At 43.0% G+C, this 13,098-nt stretch overlaps 1 protein-coding gene across 1 annotated transcript in view; it reads right to left on the bottom strand.

The window, feature by feature from the left end:
- LOC121284376 (E3 ubiquitin-protein ligase SH3RF3-like) overlaps window positions 1-13,098 on the bottom strand; it is a 518,157-nt gene that overhangs the window by 201,220 nt on the left and 303,839 nt on the right. The window contains exon 3 of the mRNA XM_041199801.1: window positions 10,456-10,551. Within this exon, the coding sequence (XP_041055735.1) occupies window positions 10,456-10,551 (96 nt within the window). The remainder of the gene's footprint in view (window positions 1-10,455; window positions 10,552-13,098) is intronic.

The following is a 13,098-nucleotide window of genomic DNA, read 5'->3' on the forward strand; positions in this document are numbered from 1 at the left end:
GCAAGGCACAGTCAGATGTAAGACAGGTACGGTGTTCCAGCAAGCAAAAGGAGTGTACCAAATTAAATGAAGAGCTAGGCTGCAATGTTGGATGATGAGGACGTCCAGAGCAATAACACATACAGTAAGCAGGCATCCATATAGTCAACATGACAAGATGTATTGACACCGTTGTACCACTTTAGTAACCTTTGCCACTATTCACATTGTATGCCCATGGACGCCTGGGAAACATATGCTGTGGACACGATCCATTTTCGACCTCCAGGTAAAGTGAAAGATGGCTTGGGTGGTCACCATCGCGCAGCAGTGTGGAATGGGCCAGAGCTACACAACTTACACAACACCAAGAATGCCTGACACCTGATGACCAGGTTCTTACCCACAATGGAGAGGGAGCATCTCTCCCACACGCCCAGTTTTCTTTCCACCATAGCCACTCATTCCTTCCAGTTTCTAACGCAAGCCCCAGTCTCTCTGAACCATATTCCCAGCACCTTCAGGCCGTCTGACTTGACGGTGATGGGGACAAAGATCGGTCAGCCCAGTTCGCAAAGAACATGGCCTCGCTCTTGCCATGATTTACCTTGGCTCCTGAGGCCAGTTTGAACTGGTCACAGATGTTGATCAGTCTGCGCGCTGACAGCAGATCCAAGCAGAAGATGGCACCATCGTCCATGTACAGGGAGGCTTTGACCCGAGTGCTTCCAATGCCTGGGATCGTCACTCCTCATATGCCCAGATCATCCCTGATGGACTCAGCAAAGTGTTCTATGCAACTCACAAACAGGACTGCGAGAGAGGGCAGCGCTGCCTGGCTCCAGATTTAATTGGAAAGCAATCTGATCCACTCCTCCACCAACCCCCCCGCCCCACCACCCCCCTCACACAGTCAGTGCCGAATGCCACCACTCGCGTTTCACACTGGGCAGGCATTAATTGGCCCGCCAGCATGAAATCGCAGTCCGGCGGTTAGCTTCCTGACTGCCCCTGCCTGCCCCCACCAAGCCCACCCGACAAGGGAAAAATCCTCCCCATGGAATAAAAGGGACAGGAGCAACGTGGATACAAGATTGGCTGAAAAATAAGAAGCAGAGAGTAATGGTCAAGGATATTTTTCAGGATGAGGAAGGTTTGTAGTGGAGTCCCCAGGGGTTGATATTGGGACCCTTGCTTTTCCTGATATATATCAATGATCTAGATCTTGGTGTTCAGGGGACAGTTTCAAAGTTTGCGGATGATACGAAGCTTGGGAGAGTTGTGAACTGCAAATAGGATGATGTTGAACTTCAAGAGGACAAGTTGGTGGAGTGGGCAGAAAGGTGGCAGATGAAATTCAATGCAGAGAAGTAAGAGGTGATGCATTTTGGTAGGAAGAACATGGATAGCCAATATAAAATAAGGGGTGAAATTTTGAAGGGGCTGCAAGAGCAGAAAGACCTGGGTGTATATGTGCATAGATCATTGAAGGTGGCAGGACAGGTGAAGAGAGCAGTTAATAAAGCATATAGAATCCTGAGCTTTATTAATAGGGGTAGAGAGTACCAGAGCAAGGTTGTTATGCTGAATTTGTATGAGACACTCGTTAGACCTCAGCTGGAGGATTGTGCACAGTTCTAGGCGCTACATTATGAGAAGGATGTGAACACATTGGAGACAGTGCAGAAGAGGTTTACAAGAATGGTTCCAAGGATGAGAAACTTCAGTTACGAAGATATATTGGAGAGGTTGAGACTGTTTTCCTTGGAGAGAAGAAGGCTGAGAGGAGATTTGAAAGAGACGTTCAAAATCATGAGAGGCCTGGACAGAGTAGATAGGGAGAAGCTGTTCCCACTCGTAAAAGGATCAAGAACGAGAAGGCACAGATTTAAAGTGATTTGCAAAAGAAGCAAATGTGACATGAGAAAAAACTTTTTTACACAGCGAGAGGTTCAGGTCTGGAATGCACTGCCTGAAGTGTGGTGGAAGCAGGTTCAAATAATGCATTCAAAGGGGCACTAGATGATTACTTGAATAAAAACAATGTGTAGGGGTACAAGGAAAAGGCAGAGAAATGGCACTAGGTCATAATGCTCATTTGGAGAGCCGTGCAGACACGATGAGCCGAATAGCCTCCTTTTGTGCCGTTAAAATTCTGTGATTCCATGAAATGTTATTTGCCACTTACAAGCCCAAGCCTGAATGTTGTCCAGGTCTTGCTGTATATGGTGAGACTACTTCAGTAGCTGAGGGGTTGCAAATGGTATTGAACACTGTGCAATCATCAGGGAGCATCTTCACTTCTGAACTTATATCAGAGGGAAGTACATTGATGAATTACCTGAGTATCATTGGTTCTAGTCATTGAGCTTAGGGCCTCACCCTGGGGAACTCCTGCAGCAATGTAAGCAGTGTCAATTCCCAATATAAGTCCAACTGATTCTTACCTGAATTGATAACTATACTGAAGTGCAATTTCAATTTAGTGTACCAAATGCACTAGTGCCCCCCTAGCCGTTTAGTGCTAATGTGACTATGACATTTGTTGTTCAACATTTGCGAAGAAATGGAGTGATTTTTGATACAGAAAGCATATTGGTCCCATGAAAAGCACAAGTAGAGTTGGAAGAATGAAAACTAGGAAATAGGGTCCTTGTTAAATGAATTTAGGATTCACATTCATTGATTCTGGTGAAAATCTTTGACTTAAAATGTGTTTTTGTGCTGCCGTTCCTGCTCAGGTTAGAATGAAACCAACCAATTAAAACATCACTTGGAGACCAAACATATGCCCTCAAAGATACGCCATGAAATTTTTTCCCAATAAACGCTCTTTCAACTAAAAAGATAGATGAAGGTATAATCAAAGTTCAATAGCTGTCTACTGATAAAGTTTTGACAAGAATTTGTGGACTCAGTGAGTAGCGTCACATGATTTTGATTAACTTATAAGCACCTCTTCCCCACCGTTTCTTTGACAGGTTTTACCAGGCCTGTTTGCTGCCACACTTGACATGCTCAGTGAACTTGGCAAAGTAAGATCTGTAACATTTTCATCATGTGCAAAAAAGAGCTTTGCCAAAACCTTTTCCATTGAGTAACTAATACATTGTGAGACAATGCAATTGTCTTCAGTTATTAAAAACTGTGATATGTCAGTCCGAGAAGTTAAAGATATAGGCCAGGATTTCCCGTTCAGCGAGCGGGGGGGTGGGGCCTGCTCGCCGATGCGTAAAATGACGCGAGATGACATCGGGCGGAACTCCCGATGTCACCCCGCCCCATCTAAATTTTCAGGTTGGCGGGGGTTCGGCCAAATCAGCACCTGCTGACCTGTCAATGGCCTATTGAGGCCATTGACAAAGTAATTAATGTGGTTAGTGGACCTGCCCGTTCAGCCTTAAGTTTGGCGGGCAGGCCGGGAGTCCTGGTGGGCATTGGAAAAAGCATGAAACCTCATCCACGGGCGGGATGAGGTATCATGTAGGTTTTTAAATTTTTAATAAAAGTGAAACTGAAAGTGATGGACATGTCCCAACTCATGTGACAGTGTCACATGAGGAGACGTATCGGATTTTTTTTCTTCTGTTTTTCACAATTTTTAATGTGTAGCTGATCTCCCTGCGGCAGCACTTAGCCTCAGGGAGATGAGTGCGCTCTTTTGCGCGTATGCAATCGGGGGCGCCAATCGGAGGTGCACCTCCAAGTGCCCGCTCTTGAACTTCCCCCCTCAATAGGGGGAAAATTCTGCCCATAATTCTGGAGCATCGTCTCAGCTTTGTATCAAATTCGCAAATATTGTCCTAAAAGAGGCAAACGAGTTCCAGGATTTTGTTTGAGTTTCTGGAGACTTCGTGGCAAGGACCAAGAGAATTTGATTGGCATTGCTGGTGATTTTTGAGTGATGATTTTAAAGCGATGCCTATTGATCAGTTCTGGTTCTCAATTCAAAAAGGGTTTACCCATTTGTCCCTAAGAGTCGTTGCACAACCTTTCCACTTTTCTTCAATGTATCTGTGTGAAGTGGGATTTGCTTCATTTATATCAGAACGAGTATAGAAACCTCTTCAATGTAGAGACTGTTTGGGGTTGAATCTTTCCAAAATCAAACCAAAATTCCACAAGCCTTTATGCGAGCTGCAAACAGGTAGCTTCTACTCACTGAGATAAAGATGAAACATTCATAGAGAGAGACATAGGGTAGAATTTTATGGCCCCATTGCTGCAGGGGTGGGGCCATAAAATGCGGCAAGCTGTTCAAAAGTCCATTGACTTTGATGTGAACATAAAATCCCGCTGGCGTAAAATTCCACTCATAGGAAGATTTATGACACAGAAGGACACCAGACAATAATCAGCTATCCAGTCTAATCCCACCTTCCAACTCTTGGTCCGTAGCCCTGTCAGTCTATTCGCAATTATTTGCAAAATCATGGAAAGCGTTGTCAACAATGCTATCACTCTGCACTTACTCACCAATAACCTGATCACCGATGCTCACTTTGGTTTCAGCCAGCTCCTCTTGGCTCCAGTCTTTGTTAAAGCCTTAGTCCAAACATGGACAGAAGAGCTGAATTCCAGAGGGGAAGTGAGTTTGACTGCTCTTGACATTAAGGCAGCATTTGACGGAGTGTGGCATCAAGAAGTCGTTGCTAAGTTGAAGTCAATGGGAATCATGGGGAAAACTCTTCACTGGTGAAGTGTCAACTCTTCCCTTGACATTCAATAGCATTACTGTCAACAGCTTCAATATACTAGGAGTCACCATTAACCAGAAACTTAACTGGACTAGCTATATAAATACGTTGGCTATAAGAGCAGCTCGAAGCTGGGTATTCTACAGCAAGTGACTCACTTCCTGGCTCCCCAAAGCTTTTGCACATTTTTGAAGTTCCAGTTATATTCAGCAGCATAATAGTGCTACTGTGCTACGTTGCTTTCTGCCTTAAGTGATGTTATGTGTCAGCCAAGAAAATAATTTCCCTTGTTCTATACGTAAATACTGTTTCTTAGAAAGAGGGGACACACATGAGGCATGCATCTTTGAAAAGCAGCTCCGCAAAAATATTTGAAAAAAGAGTAGATTATTACAAAAGGACAAAAGGTTCTCATATTATTCATTATCAGAAAAATATTGAGGTCAAGGATTTAACCCAGTCACTTTCAGCTGCTTCACCAATTATCTTCTCTATCATAAGGTTGGAAATGGGGCAGGCAGACTAAGCTTTAGTTTAATGTCTCATCTGAAATACAGTGCCTCTGACAATGCAGACTTGCACTGAAGTGTCACTTTAGATCACTGTATGTGCTCAAGGCCTAAAGTGGGGCTTGCATCCACAATTTCTAACTCAAAGACAAAAGCAGCATCACTGACCCAAAGTGACACACAATCGGAAACTAATTATGCAAGGAAATTTCTGTAGACTTGCAGCTGCTTATAAATCTCCTGCTGTTGCCCCATGGGAAAGGCCAAGTTATCAACAGCAAGAAAATACAGGCTTTCTTTCTTCTTAAACAGGGTTTTGCATTTGTAAGGAAGTATGGCACTTTGAAATATGACAGACACCTGAGAGGTGCAAGGCTTATATTAATATTTGTTTTGATTTTTTCTTTTCAATGTTGTTGTCTCAGTCCACGTTGGGGTATGGTTTCACTAGCAGCAGATCTCCAATACTTTGTGCCAGCAGCAAATTCATCGTGAGTGGTGACACAGTCAAGTCTGATCCTGTCCTCACCCAATATACAGCTTTGTATACACCACTGGCAAGCAGACAGGATCAACATTCTTGGTTCAATTTATCTCCAGGTTTCACAGTAGCGTCACCTGCCCATGGCCAGAATCATCAGGTTGGCAATCGGCTGCGCGCACACCCACTCCTGCCTAAACCCCATACCCCCACCCCGCCGCCCTGAAGGGGAGAAAATTCTCCCCCAAGTGTTTTTTTCTCCTTATTTGCATCCACAGATAACCCAATAAGTTATGGCATAACTTTCCCTCTGGGGAGAGACTGAGTACAAACAGAGGAAAATTGGTGAAGGATCACAACTTGGGTTTTCTAGGTCCATGAAAATGTGAATGTCTCAGAAAATACAGAAACACTCAGAAGGAACTGTTAATATGCTAGGAACCTACCTTTAAAAGGCTCAATTTGCAGCTTTCCAAAAGTTCGGCCAGTTTATCCAGCAAATAACTGAGCCATAGAGGGAATCCTGGGTTTAGTCCACTGTCCATACTGAGTTAGCTTGTCTTAGCTGGGATGGTGTCAGGAGTGATATAATTGGATTAGCCTAGGAGAGGAAAATTGGCCTGGGTTCCCACAAATGATCACTATTCAACAACTCTGGCTCGGATGCTAGGTTTAGAGGGCGGGTGAAGAGGGGATCATGGTTAGCATTGAGATCCCATGCTGTCAAAACAGCTTGCCAATGCTCACGGTCAAGGCTCACACATAAATAATGGACAACTGGGCAAGGTTCCAGAGAATATTCAGCCTCTGTCAAATGGTACCACAGCAAGAAGCCAGGAGAGATGAGAAAATGACCGGGGAGAAAACTTGGAAACAGAAAAGGGCTCAATGTAATAAGTAGTCAAGATGTGTGAACTATTCCATAATTATTTACTACTCAGCTCAGCGTTGAGGTCATAGGGTGGAGCATTTTTCAAAGTATTATTTTCACTCAAAGCATTGAGAAAAGTGGAGTCAGTGCACTTCCTGCCAGACTCCCAAACTGTCTAAAGAGGTGGGCTCTGCTTCACAAATTGAAAGAGCTGGAACCTGTCCAGAATCATGGCAGATGCTTGTGTTCACTGTAATGCCCAAATCCATGTTATAAACAGTGTATAGAACAGACTGAAAACATAGCTTTGGCTTCAGAGTCTACTCCTAATGACTCAAAATCACTTTGTGCACCACAGAAATTGAACTACCTAATAATTTGAATTAAGCAATGCAAATAACACAACTAAGTCTGAATTTAGGGCCAAAAAAATTTGAATTGTCAATTCAGAGTTTCGCAATTCAAATTAAGAGTAGACTGAATATATCTTAAATATGTTAATCTAAACATAGCAGTTTGATAAAACAAATCCTGTGGAAATGCTGAACTTGGCAAATACTTCAAAAAGTAAAAAGATGGTGGAGAGTGGCATTAATTGAAGCACAAATCATTATAAACAGGAAATGGACTTTAGCCCTCCCACCCTTTTCCTCTTCAATTTTATGCCAAGCACATTTTCATATACTTCTCATTTTATCATAAGACTTAACACCTCTGTCACCAAACTTGCCAGAAATGTTATTTGCAATGCACATAGAATTTCATGGTAATAACTGCAAGTTATTTCTCAGTAAACCTAGATCATGGAATCGATTTTTGCTTTGAGTGTACATTGGGGGGATGGTGAGCGCTCTCTACTTCATGAGGGAGGCCTGATCAATTTCAATAATTGTGCCTCATTTAAATAGAACAGGAGCTACTTGGAACCAGCTGATCCTTTGGGCGGGGGATGGGGGAAACTGCACCTTAGAGAGGAAGGTGGAAAATATGAGGGTGGGGGAGACCAGTGATTGATGGATGCAGTATAAATTGAAGCAGAATTGGATCCAGTTTAAACTGTAAGATAGATGAAAGAGCCACAACTACATCAATTTTGGGTGCAGGTGGCCTTGGAACTCAAATCTCAAACAACAGCGTCATGAGTGGGTATTTAACTAGATTCACTAAAGGTAGGGTTTTCAATTCAATCACTTTGTTTTGAATATCTTGCACCCATACTATTGTGTAATTCTATCCCCTCAAGCTCTTTTTTACCCAGCTGCCAACTCAGACCTGTTTTTTCTCTAACTGTGAATGGCCACTGGCTTCAACAACTGCAATGACTCCAAGTGAACCAATCGCTAGCAACAGTTTAGTTTCTCTTCTGTAACCTTTGTATGATGAAGGTGCAATCAGGGCACCTCCAACAAGTTGCTGCCTCTTCCTCACTCTCCCAGCAGCAGGAAGCTTTGCCACTTTGAACTGAATGAATCAATCAGTCTTGGGATCTCTCCATTAGGATTTTTTTTTAATCCAAGAGTTTAAAAATTAATTATACTTGATTTATTACTCATTCCCACTGTCTGGTCACACTGTAGCTACACTGTCATAACATTTACACTTCAGCAGTCCCCAGCATTTCATGAATGCTGGCAGGTCTACAACAGACCCATGCTATGCAATTTCGCAGTTGGATTGGAATGTGGAAGGTCTTTCTCTCCCATAACAGCCATCTGAACCCAAAACAGACTGTGGGAGAAGATTTCCACAGGCTACTATATATTAACAGCATTAAAGACAGGAGAGGAGCAATGTCAGAGAGATTTCAAACCTAGAAATGGCAACTGTATAAATAAGCTGAATTATTTTGTAAATTGTGTAACTTATTGTGTTTATTATCCTAGAAACTTTATTTGTAGCACTATGTTTTCTGGTTACTTGAAAAACACACTGGCAACTGATACAAATTTCATAAGATAGGTTGAGTGAATTTGTTGGTTTGTATTCTCTACCTTGCTAGTTGTTTTATTGGAAGCTGTTTGCTGGCAGCTGATTCTTTATTAGCAGTTTTTGTACATCCTACATATTTATCGCTACATTCCTTATTGGTCCCATGGAGATTTGTTGTTGTTTTAAGAAAATGAACTCAGATGCATGTGTGACACAGAATTATGCATGTGTGGCCAACTGCAAAGTCTAGAATCTGGGTCACAGACACAGACTGACACAAAACTTTTATGTATAGATCAGTAAAAAAGAAATGCTGTGTAATCTAACCTAAAAACCTAACAGTCATTTCAAGGTAAGGGTTGGTGAGCAGAAACACAGTATCAAGCATTTACTACTTCTACATGTGATGAGAGATTTTATGTAAATTGTGAGATTACAGCTATCAGGAAAGATTGAACAGGCTGGGAATTTTTTCTTGAGAAAAGAGAAGACTTAAAAGAAGCCTGATAGAAGTCTGTAAAATTCTGAATGGGCTGTGTAGTGAAAGGGTTAACAGAATGGATATGCTAATGAGTGATGTAGATGATGATGTATCACTGACATCGGTCGGTCATGTCCTTGACTTTCGAGAGAGTTTGGAACACACCATGCTCAGGAGCAACATACCTACTCAATAACCTGTTTAGATGTAGTGTTAATAAACCAGTTTTAAGCAAGTACCAGAGTACATCTACAGTCTATCTAAGGGAAGATAGATAATGCATACCAGTAAGCAAGAACCACGTCAAGTATCTACAGATCAGCGGGACCATCCAAAACAGGTTGGACAGGGTAGATGAGGAGAGAATGTTTCTCATGGGAGAATCTGAAACAAGGGGCCATACATACAAGATAGTTACTAATATGTCCAATAAGGAAATAAGAAGATATTTCATTATGCAGAGATTGGGTAAAATTTGGAACTTGCTACCACAGGAAGTGGTTAAAGCAAATAGCTTAGATGCTTTCAAAAGGAAATTAGACAAGTACATGAGAGAAAAGGGAATAGAAAGATATGCTGAAATGCTGAGACGATGGAGATAGAATGGGAAGAGTTTCATGTGGAATATAAACGCCAGCATAAAGTATTTTTGTCCATTTTTGTGCTGTACATTCTGCATAATTCTATATAATATTTTAACACAATACAGAATTTTTAATTAACACTCCATCAAAATGAGGAAAGATTTTCCCATCCGCTCAGTGGTAACAGGAAGGGTTTATAATTAAATTGGTCATGCAAACTGCCTCATTGCCACTCAATTCCTGCCTGCCTCCACCATATTCGAGTCCCCTTTTAGGCGCCTACCTGACCTTATTGCTGCATTTAAAGGTAAGCTTTCGATGACATTATAACGGCCTACTGATCATCCCCCATGGGTGCCCCACTCTATACAGTCTGGAAGGGAAGAAAAGGAAGCCCTCTAAGCCCACCACAAACAAATGAATTAATTAATGATTGAATGAAAATGAGATCCAGGAGTTAAACGAGCCCTAACCTCAAAATAATAACATCACCACCATCCGCCCCACCCCAACAACCACTCACCCAAAATCCATAAAATTCCACCAATATCTCCCAGTCAAAAAATTAGCTGAGCAACATGATCTTTGACCTTCAATCTCAGCCTCCAACTTCCTGAGGTAAAGTGAGAAAGCACAGTAAACCTCAACAATCATTGTACTGAAAACTAATGTAAGTTAATGGCCATATTGTTGACTCTGATGTACAAATGTATAGGTGACTGGTCGAATAAGTATACTACAAATCGGACATTTTGGCCAGGATTTTATGGCCCTGCCGCGGAGTGTCTCCCCCAAGTGGATGCGGCAAGGCATTTAAATCTCCATTCAGTTCGATGGGACCATAATATCCCATCGGGCAGGAGGGGCCATAAAATCCTGCCCTTTGAAACATAGGGTAAATTGCTATTGCTTTGTTAGACTCACCTCAACGTACAAGAGTGGAAATATTCCTATCTTATCTCCCAACATTCCTTCTGCCCAGTTGTCATCCACCCTCCTTATGACAGTCAAAATTTCATCCTGAAAGCAGAAAGGATATAGATGTTAAAACAGCTGAATTTCACAATTTTTAAAAAATGTAATGTAAACGAGGGTCAAGTATTGTAAGAATCCTGTTTCTTTTGATCCTTCAAAGATGCCCTTTCTTTGTCTCTTACTTGTCTAATTAGTATCACCTTTGAAAGCATCGCCTTTACTTTCTTCTTAATCTACATTGTTAACCCTCGCCATCTCTTCTAATCCCAATGAAATGCTATTCCATTCCTAAATCTGAAAACTTATTTTTCTCTCCTTAACTTTTAACTCTATGAAGCCCAAACTGATCTAAGAGTTCAATGCTGTCCAAAAAGCATGCAACTCTTCCTCTGCCGGAGCAGGTCACCAGAGCAAGTTTGTCTTTTAGTAGCTGGTTCCTTCCAACATTTTAAGGGCTGAATTTTCCCAGGCCCTTGGAGGCTTGGAGTTGGGTATGGGGACAAGGTGCTGGTGGTGTTGTGGGGGGGAGGTGTTAGAAGGGGGAGGGTGTGGTGGTGGGTGGTTTGAGGTAGGTGGGAGCAAGCAAATTCTGAAAGAAAAGCATTGGGTCAATTTGCTGATAAATTCCAGCCTCTGGCTGCTTTTCCCAGGGATGTGCTGGGTCCGATGCCAGCAACTTGCCTAGCTGAGGTGGAATGCCAATTAAGGTTACTGAGTGACTAATTATCAACAATTTTCAAACTATAGGGCAGTTTTGCCATGTTGTTCAAGCCCCTTGCTGTGTCAGCACCTGGCAACTAACAGGAGGCAGCTTCACAGCAGGAGAGTGGAACCGCGTGAGAACGGAAGGAGTCTTAATGGTTACTGGCAGAAAATGGCAAGGCTGCTGCCTTCCCATGTTGCAGCCTTGCCATTGAGAGAGGATTTCCTGGAGTCAGCTGTCTCTAATTGCCACACAATTAATGCAGCGGCAGCTGCTCGCCTGATATTGATGGCACCTCCATTACTTTGTGTGTCTAACAGGCCAATGTGCTGTGTCTCATGTGCAGGTGAAGTAGGTTAGCATGCTTTCCAATTTTGTGTGAGAGTTTGCTTTTCATTTTCAGCCCACACCACTGGCTAGCAGCAACATGAATAAGACAGCCAAAGGTGCAAGTCTCTCTCAGTCAGTACGTAGCCTCTCCATCAGAAAGTCCTCAGCTGTACTCATCATGTCTACACCTAGAAACTGGGTTCCTTGTGGCCCCAGGCTAAAGCTTCAGAGGAGGTTTGGCTCCCAGACATGCAGGTTGCAGGCCCAAGGGCACGTGGACACGCCCAGGCCCTTATGGCCCAAACACCCAGTTATGGGCAAGTAGCTCCACTGCCTTGTGGGTACCTCAGGAGGATTGAAAACTAAGGCAGTAAAACCTGATAAGAAGCCTGGAGTGAAGCCCAAAAGTGAACTGATGTCTAAATATGTCATCTTTCCTGCAACCAAGTTGGTGCCAAATGTGGTGCTTTGCAATCCTTTAGACTCAATCAGGGAGATCAAGAGGGTCACCCTGTCAATTGGGCCGCCCTGGGTTTTCAGAAATTTTTCCCAGGCTTACATCCCGGAAAGGGCACTCCAATTTTGCTGAAGAGCATTAACACAATATAGGAGACAGCAGTTATCAGTGATAAGCCTGAACTGATTGGCATGGAGAACAGCTGCCATGGACTTTTACTGATGGTGGGAGGGACCATCATATCTCACTGACCAGCAACTGCCCACATCAAGTCAGGCTGCCCCTGACTGGTAAGATGCTGACCTGCCACAGTCCATCTGCTTAAATGAGTGCTTGGAGCTCAGAGTCTCTGATGAACAAGTGGGCAGAATCCATTGCACCAGGCAAACAAATAAAAAGAAAGAAGATGCCAACTCTTCAACTGGCAAGCTGGAACATCAGGACCATGTGCACGGAACTGACAAGCAACTTGTAGCTGGTCGATAATGGTTGCTAGACAGCTATAATTGACATAGATCTTGATAGGGTGAACATCAACATAGCTTCCCTATGAGAGACCAGGCTCACCGAGAGCAGATCACTGAAAGAAAAAATTCATGTTCATCTGGCAGGAAAGAGTTCAGAGGAAATGTGTGAGCAAGATGTCGACTTCGCTGTAGGACCCTCCCCACAAATGGTTCAGAACGTGCTCTCTCCATCCACCTCATAACTCAAACCTCTTGGGTATTTATTCTCCAACACTGTGCTCCACTATAGAGGCAAAAGATCAGTTCTATGAGGAGCATGACACTGCTGCTATCAGTAGAATCCCTATCAGAACATCTTTACTTTCTCGGGGATTTCAACATAACAGTGGGCCCAAACCATGAGGCATGGCCCTCCTGTTTCAGGTATTATGACTTGGGAAAGATAAATGAGGACAGAGACCACTTGAACTTCTACCACAAGCTTTGTGTAACTAACATCTTCTTTCAGAACAAACCATGCCACAAGGTGTACACAAGGAGACATCCAAGATCAGGGCATTTGCACCAGCTGGAACTGATCATCGCCAGATGTGACTCTCTGAAAAACATTCTCATCACACACAGCTACCACAGCA

The sequence above is a fragment of the Carcharodon carcharias genome, chromosome 11, assembly GCF_017639515.1.
Source record: "Carcharodon carcharias isolate sCarCar2 chromosome 11, sCarCar2.pri, whole genome shotgun sequence".
Classification (NCBI taxonomy): domain Eukaryota; kingdom Metazoa; phylum Chordata; class Chondrichthyes; order Lamniformes; family Lamnidae; genus Carcharodon; species Carcharodon carcharias.